General features: G+C 38.6%; 1 protein-coding gene across 1 annotated transcript in view; it reads left to right on the plus strand.

Moving 5' to 3' along the window:
• The first annotated feature begins 3,678 nt into the window (after positions 1 to 3,678).
• EMC2 (ER membrane protein complex subunit 2) overlaps positions 3,679 to 18,859 on the plus strand; it is a 36,679-nt gene continuing 21,498 nt past the window's right edge. The window contains exons 1-5 of the mRNA XM_030446047.1: positions 3,679 to 3,752; positions 8,770 to 8,883; positions 10,575 to 10,639; positions 14,869 to 14,954; positions 17,715 to 17,772. Coding sequence (XP_030301907.1) covers positions 3,713 to 3,752; positions 8,770 to 8,883; positions 10,575 to 10,639; positions 14,869 to 14,954; positions 17,715 to 17,772 — 363 coding nt within the window. The 5' untranslated portion in view covers positions 3,679 to 3,712. The remainder of the gene's footprint in view (positions 3,753 to 8,769; positions 8,884 to 10,574; positions 10,640 to 14,868; positions 14,955 to 17,714; positions 17,773 to 18,859) is intronic.

Here is an 18,859-nt window from a genome sequence, read left to right on the forward strand (position 1 = left end):
GTTGATTTATATTTCTTGATTTCCCCAGCTTTCCAAAAGTGTCTCCACTTTGCCTTTTTTCATGGCATGCTGAATGATGTAACTCTGGCAGTGTTCTCCATTTGTGAGTGTCAATTGCCAGGAAGATTTATAGCTTAAGCATAAAAAATTCCTCTGGCTATGGTCTCCTCTTGTCCTTTACTTTAGGAGTCAGAAAGAGGGAATTACTTTTAAATTGACTGTAAATACTAATGCTGAATTAGAAATTCAAAATGCTACTACTTTCTTATATATGTTCCAATGCACAACAGGTTGTGCTAGTGAAAATTATAAGGAAAAAAACCTTCAAATGTTTCAAGATGACTTACAAAATTTTATTTGGCATTTCTTATTTGTAATGATGCTGGGGTAAAAGTCAAAAGCAGATTAAAATGTTCTCCTCTTTATATTACCGTTCCATTTGGACTTGAAGTTTTTCGAGGTCTTTTCCAACCTTAATGATTCTGTGATAGTAATTCCCTTAAAGCAAATTTATTAATTTTGGTTTCTTACCAATTTTTCCGTCATGTTGGGAAATTTTAAACTTGAGGTAAGCAAATATCTAAAGTTCCACTGTTAATAAAGGAATGCTGAGCAGGATCAGGCTCAAAGGCCTGTCCTTAAGTTGCATGATTCAAATATCTTGAATTATCTATATTTTTTCATTCCCTGATTTATCTTCTGGGACTCATCTTTACCATCACTACGCGAGATAATAATATTTGCAAATGCTCCATACATAAAATGAAGCTTGTCCATACTCCTGCACAGTGGGAAAGTGCATCTTAATAAGCAAAAAAATAATTTGGTTCACACAGAAGACAAATTATCACTTTATTCATTCACAGCATACGCAGATCCTACAAGTGTACATTATTCCTTGTGCAATGACCGTCCTTATTTTCCCCCATCTCATAGCAAGTTGAAGGATGCTACCATTGTCACATTATTATATTAACCCAATGGTACTAAACTAAAATAGGTTCTTGATCCTAATAGGTGATGAGCCCAAATACCTCCATATGCCCCATATCTTATCCACAGGACGTGGACTTGCAGGCTTTGCTATATTGGCAAGATGTAAATTAAATTACTGTGTTCTTTTTCCTTGGTAGTATCACTTCACTGAACCACAATTCTGCCTGAATTATCATTGAACTGATTGATGTGTTTCATAATAAAAGTGAAAGGCTTTTTAAATAGGAGAGAGAAAAAGGTATGAGAGTTTTTGTTCGGTTTTGGTTTTTTTAAATTTATTTTGGTAGTATGTAGAACTAGCTGTGCCACCTACAAAAAGCTTATGAATTTTCTACACTTTAAAATAGTCCCCTGGATAGACCTTGCATTTGCCATTATTGTGTGGGCTTTGGGTCATTATCTTCCCAGTTGGTTCTTGCAGAAGTGGCACAAGAGTAGAACATGACAAATCCAGAAAAGAGATTTCACATGACTATCCCCTTTTCAGAGCATTTTAAGCTTTATTAGCAAAATGCTTTAAACCTGAATCAAGCGGTGGAGATCCTTGGCATTAGAAAAGAGCTTTCAAGACCACTGTTTTAGTTTCCAAGAAGAAAAAGCTTAGTACCAAAACCATTTCTGTTTCCAACTATAACAGTATCTGGCATACTGGGATATTGTAACAATAATTCCCATCTCTTGGTGAGTGTGGATGGTTTTCTCCTCCACTGTGAGAGCAGAGGAATGCAGTGGAAGGGTCAGTTTTGAGCCTGGCAGAACACAGTGTATGTGATTTTAGGCAAGTTGTTCACAACTAGGTCCAAAAAAGGCAGCAGGCAACACTTAATGTGCCTAATGCAGGATCCAGTCTCCTCTTACAGTGCAGGTGGAGGGCTGCATGTGGAGGTCTGTGTGTTTTTGGAAGCAATTCAGCATAGCTGGGGAGCTGACTAAACCTACCTAAGAGAGACATCAGAACTATCACTAAGAACAGTAAATGGATCGAGTGCCTGTGAGGTCCTGTCTCCCATCTCCTGCTGAGACAGAAAGTTGTGGGCAGGTGCAGAAGCACAGAGGTAGATGCCCAGAGAACTGCAAGTCTGAACCCCTCCCAAACACTTCAAAACCACATTTCTCAAATTTCAGTTCTTCAGCATTAGGTGGCAGCTGACAGGGTTTTTTAAAAGCATCAAAATTTTGAAATCACATGCTTAAAAGTTCTGTCTGTGTCCCACATCAGGCATTACTGCTAGTTCAGCAATCCAGCAGCACCAAACTCTGCAGGCCAGTATCTCATTCTATCTCAGCTATTTCAGTGTTACCCTGTAATGTACATGGCAGGCGTGTGCTAAATCCTTTATGTATCTGGCATGTAACCAATTTGTATTTAATCATTTACTTGTAAAGGAATAAAACAGGAATAAGTATTCTCTACTCAGAGGAATAATAGGAGAATAAGTATATCTTTGTTAGTGTTTAGCTAATACAAACATTGGCATAGTAAAATTCGCTGGAAGTACAGCTGTGCTATACAACATCTAAATTATTAAGTAATGTAAAACATAAAAAACCATTTTTGAGGGAAATAAAGTTAGGCATATAGCCTTTCTACACCAGCATTTGAATTCCAGTTGAGGCCTTCTAGCTGTTGAAGTAATTACATGTAATTACCCTGCAGATTGTATTAAGAATTAGTAGTTCATTCTAGTTCAGAGAAAGCAACACATTAAATGCAGAAAGAGTTTCTACTAAGGTGCACTTGCTGATGGACATAGGGGACTGAGTATGGAATCTGAAGCATTTTCCAGAAGAGATCCTGCAAGAGCTGGATGTCAGACGAATTCCTGGTAATATTTTCTGAAAACCAATTCCTTCAGTATACCTGAAGTTAAAAAGCGCACCATCAATTTTTGAAGACTTTAAACAGAAATACATTTATTTCTTAAAAGCTATAGTGTTGAAAATGGGAGCTTTTTTCAGAAAGCAACCCTCCTGGCAGCAGGCCCCTGCAGGGCTTTTCCAACTCATCACCAGGGATTTGTCACTCTTGGTGGTTCACTGAACATGTGGTCACAGGAGCAAACACAGAGAAAGGGAAGGTTCATCCTTGATGGACACCCTTGGCATACCCAGGGACACGACATACGATGGCAGTTTGCAAGCTGAAACTAAACCCAAGCAAGCGCCTCCTCATTCAAGATGTAAAACCTTCCACCACGCCAACAGGATGTGGAAGGTTTCTGTGGATTATAAAATCGGAGAAATTAACCTGCAGCCCTTTGTGCCCTCTCCAGTTTAGGCTCTGCTTGTTTTAACTCCGCTAAACCAGGCCCCTCCGGCCGCGGGCAGCACGAGCACAGGGTGCCCTGAAAAGGCGACCACACGAAGGTTTCGCCCTGGTCACTGCGCTCTCGAGGCAAACGCAGATTAAACAAAGCCCCCAAGCCAGGACGGCAGCTTCTTAATGCTCCAGCCCTGCCAGCACCGCTTCTCCGGCGATTTAGGCCGTCTCCTGCCGGCCTGCCATGTCAGGGCGGGGGTCGGCGAGACCCCAGGGTTGCCCGGGCAGCATTGCGCAGGCTGGGAGAGCCTCGGGTGGCAGAGCCCCAGGGGAACCCGCGCCCCCCGGGCCCCCTCCCCAGGGCAGCCCCGCCGCGGGACACCGCCCGCCCCCCGCCCGCTGCCGCCAATGAGGGCCGGGCCGTCACGGGGCCGCGTCACGCGGGCGGCCGCCAAGATGGCGAAGGTGTCCGAGATGTACGACGTGACTTGGGAAGGTAACGTCGCGCACAGCCGGCGGCTTCCCGGCCGGGTCCAGGTCCGGGCCCACACCCGGACCGACCCACCCACGCGCTCACCGCCAGACGCAGGGTGGGGGCGGAGGTGCCCAGACCGGCCTGGTGCTCCCGCAGCCCCGCTGCGCGGCAGGCCCCGGGCAGGCCGGCGCCCGTGCCCCGGCAGCCGATGCCGAGCGGTGGCGGTAGCCGGGCGGGGCCGGTGTGGGCACAGGAGGTTGGGGCGAGGGCCGGCGGTTCTGGCAGCTGCCGGGCTCCTCGGGCTGTGGGCGGCCGGCCGGCGGCAGCGGGGAGGCGTAGCTGGAGGAGCGGGGTCGGCGACCTGTGCTGAGCCCCCCGGGGACAGCCGAGTCCGGCGGCTGCTAACGCGGCCCTCTCCCAGGGAGCGGAGCGGGCCCCGCGGCTGCCCCCAGCCCCACGGCCTGAGCTTCTCTGCCGGGGACGCTCCCCAAGCCCCGTACGGGTGGGGCCCTCCAGCCGCTGCCTCCGCTTCGTGGAAACGGGCTCCCCGTTTCCTCCCATTTCGGCGGCGGGGCCTCTCTCTCAGCGGTGCTTCTCGACAACCCTCACCCCACCACTGAAACAGTAAACAGAAAAATGGGGCTCATGGCTGGGCCAGCAGTTTGTGTCCTAGTTCAGGTTTTGGTGTGCCTGAAGATTACTCGATGTTTTCTTGTAACTTGGCGTTTGTAGAGGAACAGCCAGAAGCTCAGAAGTGACATAGAAGTTTTTGAAAAGCCTCCTCCCCTGGTCTTTTTAGCTTTCATATCTTTTTTATCATGATTATTTATTTTTTGCATGGCAGGATTTTGTTGACACTGTCAGTGGTTCAAATATGAGTTCCCACAGCAGTCTAGCACATTACACTTCTCCTATCAGGAATAAATTAATGCTTCTCTATAATTATGTCCATTAAGGGGAATCTTTAGCTACAGTGGTCCCATACATTACAAACATACAGTAAAAATATAATGTGGAGGGAACCTGTGTACTGTTTGGGGTTTTATTTATTTACTGCTAATTTGAAAAGAAACTTTCAACAAAAAGAATAATTCCCTGATCGTAGATTATTGGTTTTGGGAATTATTGGATTATGGGAATAAGAGGAGGCATGTTGCATGGAATATATTTTAGCAGGTACCAGTAACTTGCCCATGAGAAATAGTGCCTCTACTGTCTTTCATGCACGTTTCTTCTTTAGGACTCTGAAGCAAAACAAAATGGACTTTGAAATATTCAAGTTTTCAGCTTGAATGGCGTTAATCTCAGAAAATATTTTAGCATATTTTGAAGTAAATAGGGCTTTAACTGAATGATTAAGGATGAAGAAGAGGATGATCTTGCTAGCATGTCTGGTGGTCAGTTTATAGATAGGTTTATTCTCATACTCGGTTGTATCACTGTGATGGCATTAGACTAATGTGGCACTTGGGGAAAAGCTTGGTTGCCAATTCTTCTGTATCTTGTGAGAAGGTCTAGTGGGTTGCAAACCTCAGCTTGGATAGAGAGCTGGCAAGCCACTGTATGGAAAGGGAAGTTGTCTGCAACATTACTGGTGGTGCTGTTAGGCTTTTCCCAGGCGTTGCTGTGAAACAATTTGTGTAAAGAACTTTTCCACAAAAAAATAACCAGGACAAAATAAATCAGGTTTTCTTTTCTTTCTCTACCTTGCACAGAAGCATAATAGCATTAACACCTCAGATCCAACTGAAATGAAGCAGTGACTTTCAGCTTGGAGATCTTTGAATGCTCTGATGGCAGCTCTTGTTTCAGTCAGTAATTCTTCACTGGGTATCAAAATCAAAACATGAAAAGGATGGCATATTCTCTGGGTTTTCTTTAATATAAATTGAAAACAAGTGAAAATAGTATATTTGAAGATTTTTAATAGAATAAGATGACTTGCTTAAGTTACTTGAGTTTTCTGGATCATTTCATTAATATATTTTCTATAATAAAAAATGTCTGTCTTACAAAGTGGTACATTAGGAATTTTTGTTACACGTTCATATAAGGCTCTTTGCAAGGAGTTCTTTATAATTTTTTTTTAAATAAAAAACGCTTTGTAAAATGAAATGTAACAGTCTGTTAAGTCCCAAGTCATTTTCATTCAAGGGTGTGTATCAGGGAACATGAAACACAGCAAAGACAATCCCAAACAAATTTAAAAATAAACACTTATCTTTAATGTCTCTAGTCATTAGAGTCCACTTTATATTACAACATTACTTCCTTCCTATGGCTTAGAAACTGTATTCATATTTAGTTTGTATTGAAAGACTCTGAAGAAATACAGTCTTAACATTTTATCTCTATCATCATCATGTGCAGCTAAGTCTTGGTGAGGTGGTTTTGTTGTGTTCCATGCTGTCTTTCCTTGCTTTTAGGTATTCTTGATTTTTCAGTTGTAGTCAAAGGGATGGATCAGTTTGTTCTGGATTTTACATATGAATCTGTGAGGTTTCAACAGACAAGGGTAACAACATGCTGGAATTTTAGTTGAGGTCACTTTTAAAGCTGAGTTCTTAAGGCTAGAGACAGGATCTGCACTGCTCAGCTGAGCTGCCTCTGCCTGCGCCACCAAAATACTGCTGAGGTGTCCAGGTAAGGTCGGAGAGCAGTTGCCAGGCCATTGCATGTCCTGTGCATTTGGGTAAGCTTCCTGAATTGCTGGATTTGGGAGTTTTGGCTTGATTCTTGGTCTGTAAAATAAGAGTGGGTGGAGCTGAGGTGTGGTGGAAGATACGGTGTCTGTAACAGAAGAACAGTATACAGATAAGGGTTGGATTTGATGATCTCAGAGGTCCTTTCCAACCTGGCTGATTCTGTGATTCTGTGAAATGAACTATTACAGTTATGGGGTCCCTGAGTGATTGCTAGCAGTAGCAGCAGGTATCTCAAGGTGACATTTAGGAGGATATAATGTATGTCTCTACTAATAGGAGTCACTTCATTTCATCAGGTGCTTTTAGTATAAAGTACTTGAAAGCTATGATTCAGCTGAACAATCTAAATAGTCATAATAGGATTACTTCATATCTGGCTGCTCAGGCCAGCCAACTTGACTGATCCCTCAAAAGACAAAAATAAAGCAGAGGTTATTGCTTTTGGCCTGATACTGACTGTTTTTAGGGAACAGCAAACATTGTGGCAAGTGCAACTGCTCCTTTGAACTTCTGTTGTTTTGATTTACATGTGCAAAGCTTGCTGATTTAAGATAATTTAAGACTAAAACAAATCTATCAGTTGCTCAGGACCAGCTGTGCATGTGTTAGGAATAACGGTAATTAAAACTAGACATTTCTCTAACTTCATTTTTTCTTCAGTACCTAATTTCTACTGCCCAACTTTGTGATACTTGCTGTATTTAGATTTGTCTCCAAAAACTGAATGTTACTGGCTGAATCTTGGTAGCTTTCTCAGGAAAAAATGCATTGCAATATCGTAAGAGTCCTTGTGTAAGTTTTACCCCACTTTTTAACATTTTTTTCTTCTGCCTGGTACTGTAAGTTCGGTGTTTCTAAAACTGATGAGCCTCGTGCACATTATTGAGAACATTTTTTTTTTTCCTTTGCTTTTTGATTATCAGCTGATACATTGTTCTCTGCACGTTTTTTTTCCACTGCTGAAATTCTGTACTTGAGTGATGAATGGTAGATGTGCATTGTGCTAGTACATAATTCAGACACTATTCCATTTGCAGTCACACTGGAATGGAGGCATTGATAATCTCCAAGTAAATGAGTGGGTAGAAATAGGACAGCTTATTTATTTTTATGCATTTAGCTTGTCAGCTTTTGTGAACGTTTGTATTCTCTCACATTCTTGCTGCCTAACTTTGAATTTCCAGGGACCATCATGTGTCTAGAACCATTTAACTTTATATGTGCATATGAAATGTAACCCTGTCGTGGTTTTGGTTGAATTTCAGAATGTAAAATATAGCACAAGAACAGCCTTATGAGCAATCTGAGAGCACTTCAGGTAGATGTAAGAAAGCTCAGTGGTTAATTTTTAACTGTCATATTAACTATGCAAGGAAAGCTGACAGTGTTTAGATCTGTTGTTGTGTTTGATTTTCTAGATGTTGTAAAGTTAAATTATTGGCAACAGCTATCGTGGTACCCCTGTATTAGTGAAGCCCCTAACTATTAATGAAAACTGTTTTTCATAAGTTTCCTCAAAATTTGTTTTTGTATATGGAGCATGTGTATGAATGTATATGTGGATATAAAATCACATTATTACCAATTGCCTGATCCAGAGGATAAATAAACCTAGGCTAGGTGTTGCTGCCTAACCTAACTGACTTCATGAGTGTGTCTGCTCTCTTGGGTATCTAATTCATAATAAATGTATTCTAAAAACAAAAATGCTATTGCTGAAATAAAATGTCTTTTCTATCCTACCTAGGTAAATAATTTTTATACCTTTGGCCACTTCCCTGACATAGAAAGCCTTCACTTCCATGTTTGCCTTTCTTGAGTCTCTCTGCTGGAGTTTGTAGATGCTTTTTAGTGTGGAATTTTAGAGTATTGTGCTTATACTGGTAAACTTGAAGTAGTGGTTGAGTTGTTACATTTCTGATACTTCAAGTATTGCAGAAATACAGTTTTAGGGTTGCTTTTCAATGCAAGGGTGGAACTCCTTAGGCAAAATCTTTTATACTCTATACATCCTAGCTGTGGGTAATATCTTAAATCTTACTTTTTCTTGGATAAGTAGCTAATAAGGCATTTTTACCTTAGAAACTGCAAATGCAGAAATTTAACTGAATACATTGGAGCATGAGCACAGTTTATGTGACACTGTTCCAGAGGTCTGCTACACTTATCTCTTCTCTAGTAGTTTTCTAATATTAGTAGAAGTCACTTTTTTAGATCTCATGCTCTCATAACTCATTCTTCAGTGCATATTTTCCAGAAATAAAATTAAAACTCCTTTACTGTCTGGAAATCTCGGTATTTTATTTTCTTTTTTTTCCTCCCTTTTCCCTCAGATATGCGTGATAAAATGAGGAAATGGAGGGAAGAAAACTACCGAAACAGTGAACAGATAGTGGATGTTGGAGAAGAGTTAATTAATGAGTATGCATCTAAACTTGGAGATGACAGTAAGGAAACAATCATTATTTTAAAAATTTCCATTGCCTGATTTTGTTTTCTCTTTTCAGCTTCTCTTTTGTACTTCAGTGTTGCCTTTTGTATCTGCTGATGTTGATGACATATTTATCACTTTCTTTGCCTAATAGGCTGCCAGAATTCCTAGATGTTATTTCTTTCCCAAATATGGGCTGTGGTGAAAATAGATGGAAATATTACCTAGTAGAACTGTTCGTTTACCGTATTAGTTGTTAGACTGTTAAGTGAAAACTTGGCATGATGCTGTTATCTAGCAGTTATTTGACTGATTTTCTGTTCTTCAGCACCATGGCAGAAATGGAAAAGTATCTTTTTGTAGCAGAGAATGCTGTTCCTTAATCAAGTCATATAAACTGCAGGAATCAATATTAAGGCTGTTTTAATTTTAACATTACATTTGTGGTATTATAGTTGAAGGTAAGCCTAAGTTTCCACTGCTGATGGAATTACTATTTTTTGGGAATTTTAACTACTTTTTGCTAATTGCAGTAGACAAAAGCTTGGCTCTAGCATTTCATAGCAAAAGAGAATTGCTTAGAAATATGTCAGACTAGAATAGCAGTCTTTACTATAAACATAAAATAAACCATAACTAAGTGCTATAAAGATTGTGTAGGTTTTCATATTAGTCTTAGTGAGGTTTTAGTTTTAATGTTCATTCTTCTTTTTCCCTTTTATATAATTCTGGTAATTTAACATAGACATTGTTTAACATATTTCAAATACATTTATCTTGTAGGTATTTCATTTTATTACCTGCTGTTATGTAGCCATGGTGTATTTCAGCAGTTACAGTAATGCATTGTATTTGCTAGTAAAAGTTGCAATATTCCATGTGATTAACTTTGTTCAATTACTGAACTTCTTCAGTTAGTTTAGTAAGCTAACTGATTTCAAATACCTAACTTCATACAGTGTTTCATGAATTCACATAGTTGTTTCAGGAAGACACTTTGCCTCCCTTTCTTGTCAGTACTGGGTTTGGGGTTCTGCAGATAGGATTTATTTCATATAGATGCTTTGCTCTGGTTCTTCCTTGCACCCTCTGGGCTTTAATTCTGTCATGGACTTCCTTCCATTGTAAGGGGATTGGCCACTGCAAATGTTGTAGTATTCAGGCTACATGTTTTCCTCTACCATAATCTTTCTTTTCTGCAGCTTTTGTACCTACACTGTTAAGTTCTTTACACTGAAGAACTAGGTGGGCCTTGGGTGGAAGTAGTGTAATGTGTTAATGATTTAGAGAAGTTGTTTGTCACCAGGAAGAAGAAAACACTTGTAGGACTTCCAGCAGTGAAACAGTTAAGGGAAGTTTGTTTTCTTTCTAGCCCAAATGGCTGTTCTCCAGGTCTGATCAGAGAGCAAGTCCTAATGGGGATCTGTTTAGAAGACTGCAGCTATAATGCTAGAAAAAGTAGAGAATTAGAGCTTTTTCGCCTTTCAAGATGTCAAAAGGTACTTTGTTTCTAAAAGCAATAAAATTGCTTAAATGTGTTTTTAATTAATTCCAGCAGTTTCTTAAACTGTTCCCTGCTTCAGTAGTGATCCACAGGAGTAGAAGGGGAAAAATATACAGACAGAATTAATTAATCTTACATTATATGTGTTTCCCATTACCTTAAAAAAATTAATTATCTTCATTTAATGTTTCTTTTGTGTCCAGTTTGGATAATATATGAACAGGTGATGATTGCTGCCCTGGACTGCAGTCGAGATGATTTGGCATTGGTAAGTATTCAAGCTGACTTTTTGCTCAAAACTTAAGTCTTATTCCTGGGTATCTCTTCCAGATAGTTCTTTGGACAGTTGCAAGATACTCTGAACTCCATATCTTGGATTTGTAGAATATCTATCAAGAAATACAATGCTGGGAAGAAACTGCCACCTTCTCTACTGTGTAACTTTTGTTTAGACAGATCATGTCTCTTCCAATAGCCATGAAAATATTTACAGCTACTCTGGTATGGGCTAAATGTCAAAAATAATATTGAAGTTGCCATATTGTACAGACAGGGTTTGTTTATTGAAAACCTCTCAAATTATGTTGTTTTTTTGAATGTTTTGAGGTAAAATCTCCCATCATGCATATCATATTATATGTCATGTTGGCTATCATCAAAGTCATTGACATACTGGAGCAAGTCTTCCAGATGGAAAAGGAGCTGGACTGCATAATGCATAAGGAAAGGCTGAGATCTGGGTTTGTTAGCTCTTGAGAAAGCTAAGGATGGATTTGGTTGCTACCTTTCAATATGTGCTGATGAGAAGGTATAAAGAAGGTAGAGACAGATTTTGTAGACATGCAGCAAGAGATGTGAGCTGCAACAAGGGAAGCTCTAATTACATGCAAGCAAGAAGTTGTTAACAAAGGGAGTAGTGAACACTTTGGGAAAAATGGCACAGAGAAGCTGTGGAATCTTCTTAGGAAATGCTCAGAAATGGATGGGGATATGACCCTGCAGTCTCTCGGAAGCTGGCTGTGTTTTGAGTTGGGGTTTAGAGCAGATTATCTCCAAAGATCCCTTGCAATTCAAGTTATTCAGTGATTCTTGACAAAAATACTGTTAATGGGTATTTGGGCTTAGTCAATTTGTATGCAAATGTATTTGAATTATATAAATAAAAATTCAGATAAAATGAGTTTATTTAGAACTTGCAGCACCTGTTTGCTAGATTAAAAGTAAATAAAGAAAGACAGAACAAACAAAAAAAACCTCAATTAAGTTTAGCTAATACTTTAAAAGCAGCAGTTGAAAAAAATAGCAAAATTGTATTTTGTAGTTTAAGGTTTGTTTTTTTTTAATCATTCCTTCACAAAATGCTGGGGAAAATACCTTCAATTATCTTGTGCCCTGAAAGGCAACAATCTTGAGCTTACTCTAAATAAAAAGAGATATTTTCAGGAAACCAAGTCTTTAATGGGCATTACTCTTCCAGTGACTTGTTCTCTGTCAGGTGGCAGAATGCCTCGTAAAGTCTTTGAGCTTCATGTGATGTCATTTGGGTGAAACTTAATGGTCTGTTATATACAAGGGGTCAGACTAGAGGATGTAGGTAGGAGAAGAGCAATTTCCAAAGAACTAGACAAGTTTATCTCACATCCCATATGTATATGGTAAAAAAGAGTATACTGGAAAATGCAGCACAGCACTCTGAACTTGTCATGAACCCACTGAACTTCCCTTTCTTTTATTCCTCAGAAGAAAATACCATTGTATTATATCTGTCTGGTTTTTAGAAAACCAACAAATAGATTTACTGTATACGTAAATGTATTTCTTTGTTCTTATTTATGTCTCAAACAGTTTTGGCCTTATTTTAAGGGTCTTTTTAGGAAGACTTTCACAAACTTGCAGGGAGCCAGTGCTGAAAGATCAGTTGTGAAGTTCTGTTTGTTTTTACTAACCCTGGCAGGGATTTTAAATTTTAGTTTCTGTGCCCTCTAAGGAATATTTCTTGAGAGGAGGGAGTGCAACGTTTTATATGCAGCTGAGCTTGAAAGCTTAGAGGAAAAGTTTGGGTTTTTTATTTCTTATTTTGAAGTTTGATAATTATTATTAATAATAATAATAAAGAAGTAGTTAATTTGAACAAATCGACATCATGTGGCTTTTTACTACAGCTGTAGCCCCAAAGTAGGCAAACAGTTTTGGAATTTCTGTTTTTTATAGTAAGCTTTTGATAGCTGTGATGTGTTTTACTTAGGGGGATAGGTCCAAATGAGGAGGATGATATGGTTTGCAGAGTCATTTATCTGACTCTCATTTTAAGTTTTTCTTTCCTCTTTTTTACATTTGTCCTCTGTCCTACACGAAATGGCTCTGCATAATGTGTGCCCTTAGTGCAGTCAGCCAGTTCTTTCACACACGCTTTAGTGCAGTCACCTACTGTTGGCACTTCGTTGCCTTTGTCAGACCTTTAAAATTAAAACCAAATGTGATTTAAAAAAATCAAGAGAGCAAATACTCTGCAAATTCAAGTCTCATATACAAATGGGATTTGCCATTGTAACTGCTGAGTTTCTGAGAGATCCTGGAAGGAGATTATTGACATAGTGCAGAACCAGCCCTCAATAACATAAATTATTACAAGGATTACAACTTAAATTTAAAAAGAGGACATTCAGTGCTGCTGGGTCCCAAACATTTTGAGGATACAGCTAGTGTAGTTTACTCATGCCCTTCTGTTTTTGAAAGCATTACAGTGAAGTTGCTCATGACTGTCTCAACCTTTCATGTCACTTTATTGTGTCTGGTGTCTTAATCTACAGGAGTTTATTTTGGCCTTGTGGCTGCTGTATTTGGTTAAAAAATTATTGCGTAGTTAGATCTAAGGTGAACAGTTCTGGTCTTGTACTACTCCTGCACTTGAGAGCTACTTCATCAGCTTTTTTATGCTAAAGGGTTTCTCCTTGGTATAAAGGTCCATGCAGAGATTGCAGAGTTTAGTATTCTTGCAAATATTATAATTTTTGACATTTCAGCATTTTATTGGAAAAAGTAGTGCATGCTTTTGTAGTGAAAATCACTGTCCTTCATGATTCCCAGAGCACTGGGGCCACAGGGTAGATTTATGTGTCTGCTAAAGTTCCTTCTAAAATTTAGAAGGTTGTTTGAGATGTAAAGGCTGGAGTCAAAACACTTTTTTGGTGTTTGATGTAAATTTTCCAGTCTGTTGAAATTGTTTACAGATTATTTTTGACATCATGTAATGTGTTGCTAAGCTTGTTGTCCAGAGCAGCAGCAATTTACTTAGGCACCACTCAAAGAGTCTGTAAACTGTTTCTGTACTTAATCTGGACCTTGCTATATGAAATGGCATTGTTCATTGGAAATTAAGATAATAATGATGAAAATAGCCCGTGCTTACTTGAGACTAAGCATTACTTCTTTGATTACTGTTCCCTTTCTTCCTTCTCTGTTTTTTGCATCTGGCAGAGATGTATTTCTCTTTGCTGTGCTCTAGCAACCCATTTACCTACAGAAACAGACAGACCCTACTAATTTTTACTGATTTGCTTCTGTGCTTTCCTTTGACCAATGAATGTGATGAGATGGAGCAAACAATGTAGTTAGAGCTCTGCTAGAACCTTAGGTCTGAAGAAAAAGTTTGTAAGATGTTATATAAATAAGTGCCTGGAACAGGAGGGTTCTTTGTGAAGCATTTAATGTGATTCAAAACCTCTGGTCTTCTTGAGAGCTTGGGGACTGTCCTGCCTCCCTTCATAATGTCTGAGCTACAAACTTCTACAAACTTTGTGGTGCTATTTAGCCACATTCATGAGATGGCTAGAATTATTTTGCCCCAGGGAAGTTGGGAGTCATCTCCATTTTACTAATTCAGTGGAATCTGCCTGTTATAAGTTCCTTTCATCCAGCCCAGGAGTCTCATTGATTTCAGTAGTTAGGAGCTATTCCTATTCTGCCAGGAGGCTCAGCCCAAGCCAGTGACAAACATTTTCTTTGGATTTCAAACTTCTATTTTAAAAATAAACACAGAGCACAGGATTAGCATAGTTTTTCCCATTGTGAGATATCCATTTATTGAAGAAGTATCACATAAGGTTTTACTGTCTTTATTTTGTTTTTGTTTTTGTTTTTTAGTGTCTTGTGTTATTATGAGGCAACCAAGTAAACTTCAAATTTTAACAGTATCAGACTGTTTTTGTAGTTGAGTTTAATTTTCTAGATAAATAAATATTTCCAGGAAGGTTTGATGATCTAATGACCTGTATGGAAGATGTTTCTTAGATTTAGTCTTCTCACAGGGAGTTTCAGTTTTTGAGCTTTTCTTTATCTATACATTTTATTGCTTATTTAAAAAAATTGGTACTTGTTTTTACTCAGGATTGCCATTTCAGATTGTTGAATTAACAGCCAAGGACTTTTTTTTTTTTTTTTTCAATTTTTGTGTAGATAATTACATTCACAATAGTATTTTTTGTTTTATTTGTATAGTTTTGTCTTCAGGAACTAAGGCGGCAGTTTCCTGGGAGCCACAGAGTTAAACGTTTAACTGGAATGCGATTTGAAGCTATGGAAAGGTAAAACCTGCATTTAAAAAAAATACTTTCTATGTGGAAAGGTGTTTATTATTTCTTTTAAGGCATTCAGGCACTTTAAAAGCATAGTAAAGCAATGCTGGGCTGTTTCTTTATAGAAAATATTGATGTGCATTATTACTTTATAATGTTTAGGCATTTTATTGTGTTTTTGCATAAACTATGCAGTGGGACAATTTTGCAGTTTTCCCATCAGACTTCTATATGACAAAGATCTCTTCCTCAACAGCATAAGACGTTATATAGTAAAACAATAAGCATTTTTGGTCAAGTTTGTAAGGTATACTTTACATTTCACATAGCTGGGACAGCATAGGAAAAACAGTGCCAGCATTTTTTGCCTTATTTTCTCTTCTGTGCTTGTATTTACTGAGGGATGTAGCTCTTTCCCTCTATTTTCAAAGTGTGGATAAATCCAGTACATCTTAATAATTATAGAGTTTGTTATAGACACAACTCAAAAAAACATACAGAATTGGATGGCAGAACCTAAATCAGACTGACTTTTCTAAATTTATCCTATAGGAGAACCTATCCTATAGAATGAATCTATCCTATATTCTATCCTATAGAAGGATTATAACATATTAAGCTTAACAGTAATTAAAATAATGAAGAGCTTAAAACTTCACAGCTTTCTAAGATGAATGACCTCAGGGCTTGAGGTCCCCCTTTATTGTCCCCCTTTCTCCTTGGATACATCTTCCATATCAACATTCTGTTCTAAAGCACTTGTCTTGGATGTTAGAAGGAATTCCAACTTCCTTTGAGTGGTAGCAAATTTGTTCCATGCCACATTTTGCATACAGGGTGTGTGGTATTTGAATTTGAAGCCTTTGGGCCAACTTGATACAAAGGAATTACAACTTAGAAGAAAACCCTAAATGCTTTTTAAAATTATTTGTGTAACAGATGTTCTTCTTCCATTACATTATTATTATTGTTGCAAAATTAACTTTGATACAAGTCACCAATGACTGTTTTGTATGGATTGAAGAGTGGTTAACTTGACTACACAACTGCAGGAGCATTGTCAAGGCAACTTGATGTTCCGTGTTTCACATTGACTTTATATCAAATACACGTTCATGAGGAATTAAACTTAAACTTAGCTTTGATAGAGAGTAGGGAGATAGAGAATGGCAACAGATTTTCCTCCTCCCCCTAACTCATTTGTAAGTGTAAAATACAATTCTGTTCAGGCTTATGTGACTACATTGGAGATGTTACTTCATAGGAACAGATCTTTGTGGGAGATGACTGTTGCCCAAACATTGTCTGTTGTTTTAGCAACTGAGTGCTATTGAGTCACAGTTTTCTGAAAGTGCTCATAAAAATTCTTGACAAAATGCCTCTGTCAGGTTAGATCCTTCAGATTGGAATATCAGGGTTGCAGAGGTATTAGTGAAAGCTGAGGTTTCATCTTCACAGATTTTATCCAGAAGTCGCAGAAGAAAGAGGCTTTGTCTCTGAGTTGTCTTGAACGCATCTGCAGGGGTTCTAAGCCAGGCCCTGGAGAAGCCTGTCTCTCTCCAGTGACTATAAAGGAAGCCTAGGGAGAATAAAGCTGGAGGCATCACATTTTCAAGTACAAAAAGTGAGCTTCATGTTAAGTTCAAAGTGACTTAGAGGGTCTAAGAAGGGTGCTGCCTTCACCAGCAAGAAGAGGAAACCATGAAGAGAACATTTCTGCAGACTGGGATGTCCCTGCAGATTGAGGCATCCCTGTCGACCTCTGCTAATCAAAATAGTATTGTTCTGGAACTAAACTTTGTAAAGCTGGGATTTTGGCCATCATGTTCACTCTTATTAAATGCTTTTGATAAAGCAGCAATTAACAGCGAACATAAGTACATCAGCATTTTACAGCACGTGTTCTCAAGTTTGTAGCAGTCACCTTCTACTCATTTCTGCTTTTGTGATTCCTTTCACATTTGTTATCATGCCTTACGGTAACTGATCAGCTGAGCTATGCAATGGCAGCTGTGCTTAGGGAGCAGAGAGTACATAAATGGGTGTTGAAGGTGAGAAAGGGATGTGTAGCATCAAAATCAATCAGCAGTACCTCTGAAAAGCTACATGTCAAACTATACATGAGGAAACAAAGTATGCCATAGTTAGGTGGTGATAGCACAACAGCTGTGAAGTCAAATGTGTTTTGAATTGAATTACTTCATTTGTCCAGTTCAGGTCAGGTACACAGCTGGCTGAACACACAGATCTATTTCCCATCTTTTCCAAGATTTATGGTACAGTCTAGGAGTGGACTCTTGTGTGAATCCCCCCAGTTTACTGTATTCTGCTGCTTATATATTTTAAAAATCATAACAATCTTACATGAAGTGAACAATGAAGTGAAAAGTAATTCATTTTGATGACCTTTCAAATTTGGGGGTTTCTTTTTCTGGGGAGAGGTCAAAGGGGAAGATAAGATGTGATGGTAGAGTCTACTGGGTACAGAAATAGAGAGGAGAGGAGAGGAGGGTAAGAAAATGAGTGAAAAGTACAGAACTTGCTTCTGAAACAGTGTTCCATGAAGCAATTACTGTGTATTTCTTTTTTTAACTTAGTGACATAAATCAGTCCTGTTCATATTTAATGTTCAAAAGAATTTTGTATTGTTATAGTTAGCTTAAATATATTCAGTTTAAAGTGTGTGGAAAGATTATTAGTTGTTGCAAGGACAGTCAAAAAATAATTTCTGTCTTAGCAGAAGTTAATTATAATTATTTCTTTGAACAGGTATGATGATGCTATCCAGTTATATGATAGAATTTTACAAGAAGATTCAACTAACACAGTAAGTTGAAAAGATGTTTCTGAACTGGAGTGGGTTCTTGTTTGAAATTATGATTGCATTTTGTGGGTTTCACTGTGTAAAAATGAATGTCTATATCACTGTGGTTTTTTCCTTTAGTTTCCAAAAGATCTCAAGCTAGTATGACTATAGGAAGTTTTTATGCTGCTTCTTTCAAACCAGGACTCCTACAATAATATTTATCACCTTTACTACAAGAAATGAAATATGATTCCTGATGGCAAGTTGCAATGTAATCTCCACTGAAATGCTGAATTTAGAAGATACGTTTTTAACTAGAAACCTTTCCAGCAGCCTTAGCAGGGCTTAGAGTGGGCCCGTTAGCTTTTCTTTTTTCCCTGAATATGCAGTATTTAAAGAACCATCATAGTCTCCTATGGGTCTTTCATCTTCCTATTTTTTAATCTTGCTTAAAGGTTAAGCATGAATTTCTTGACTCTTCTGTTTTGCTCTCCCTGGAGCAGTACTACTTGAACTATGTTCTGGGAGACAAACATAGGTGATCTGCACTTGTCCTTTGCAAGTCTATAGTGTTTCTCAGTTGAAGTTTGAGGATAAGGTGTTTAACTGTCTGCAGTGAATGTTGGTAGATTTTGTAAGGGTATGACCCAAAGAGTTTTAGGGACACTAGGTCTTCATAGTCATGTGAAAATGAGATGGAACCCATCTACAGGGAAGCCACAAGAATAGGTCTCCTAGGTCCCCACTGTATGACCTTTTGCTGAAGCCAGTGGAGAATGGAACATGATATTACAATGACTTCCATGGACTTTAGGCCTTAGAAGTGTGAGTTCTTGGCAGTTTTACTGTTCAGCTGTCACAACATGGCTAATGACATCTGAGGGGTGTGTTGGATGGTTTCATAAAAGAAAAGGATCTCTTTAAGTGAGTGATATGAAATACTATTACCTGATTTGGATTTCATCAGTAACAGAATCATAAAGATCCAAAAAATGGATCTGGAATTAGAGGCATAAGATGTATCATGCAGCTGTTCTAATATTTACATTTGATTTCTTAAGATCTGAGAACAGAAGTGGAGAGTGTTAAATGCAAAGGTTCTTTGGTA

The sequence above is a fragment of the Calypte anna genome, chromosome 2 (genome assembly GCF_003957555.1).
Source record: "Calypte anna isolate BGI_N300 chromosome 2, bCalAnn1_v1.p, whole genome shotgun sequence".
NCBI lineage: Eukaryota > Metazoa > Chordata > Aves > Apodiformes > Trochilidae > Calypte > Calypte anna.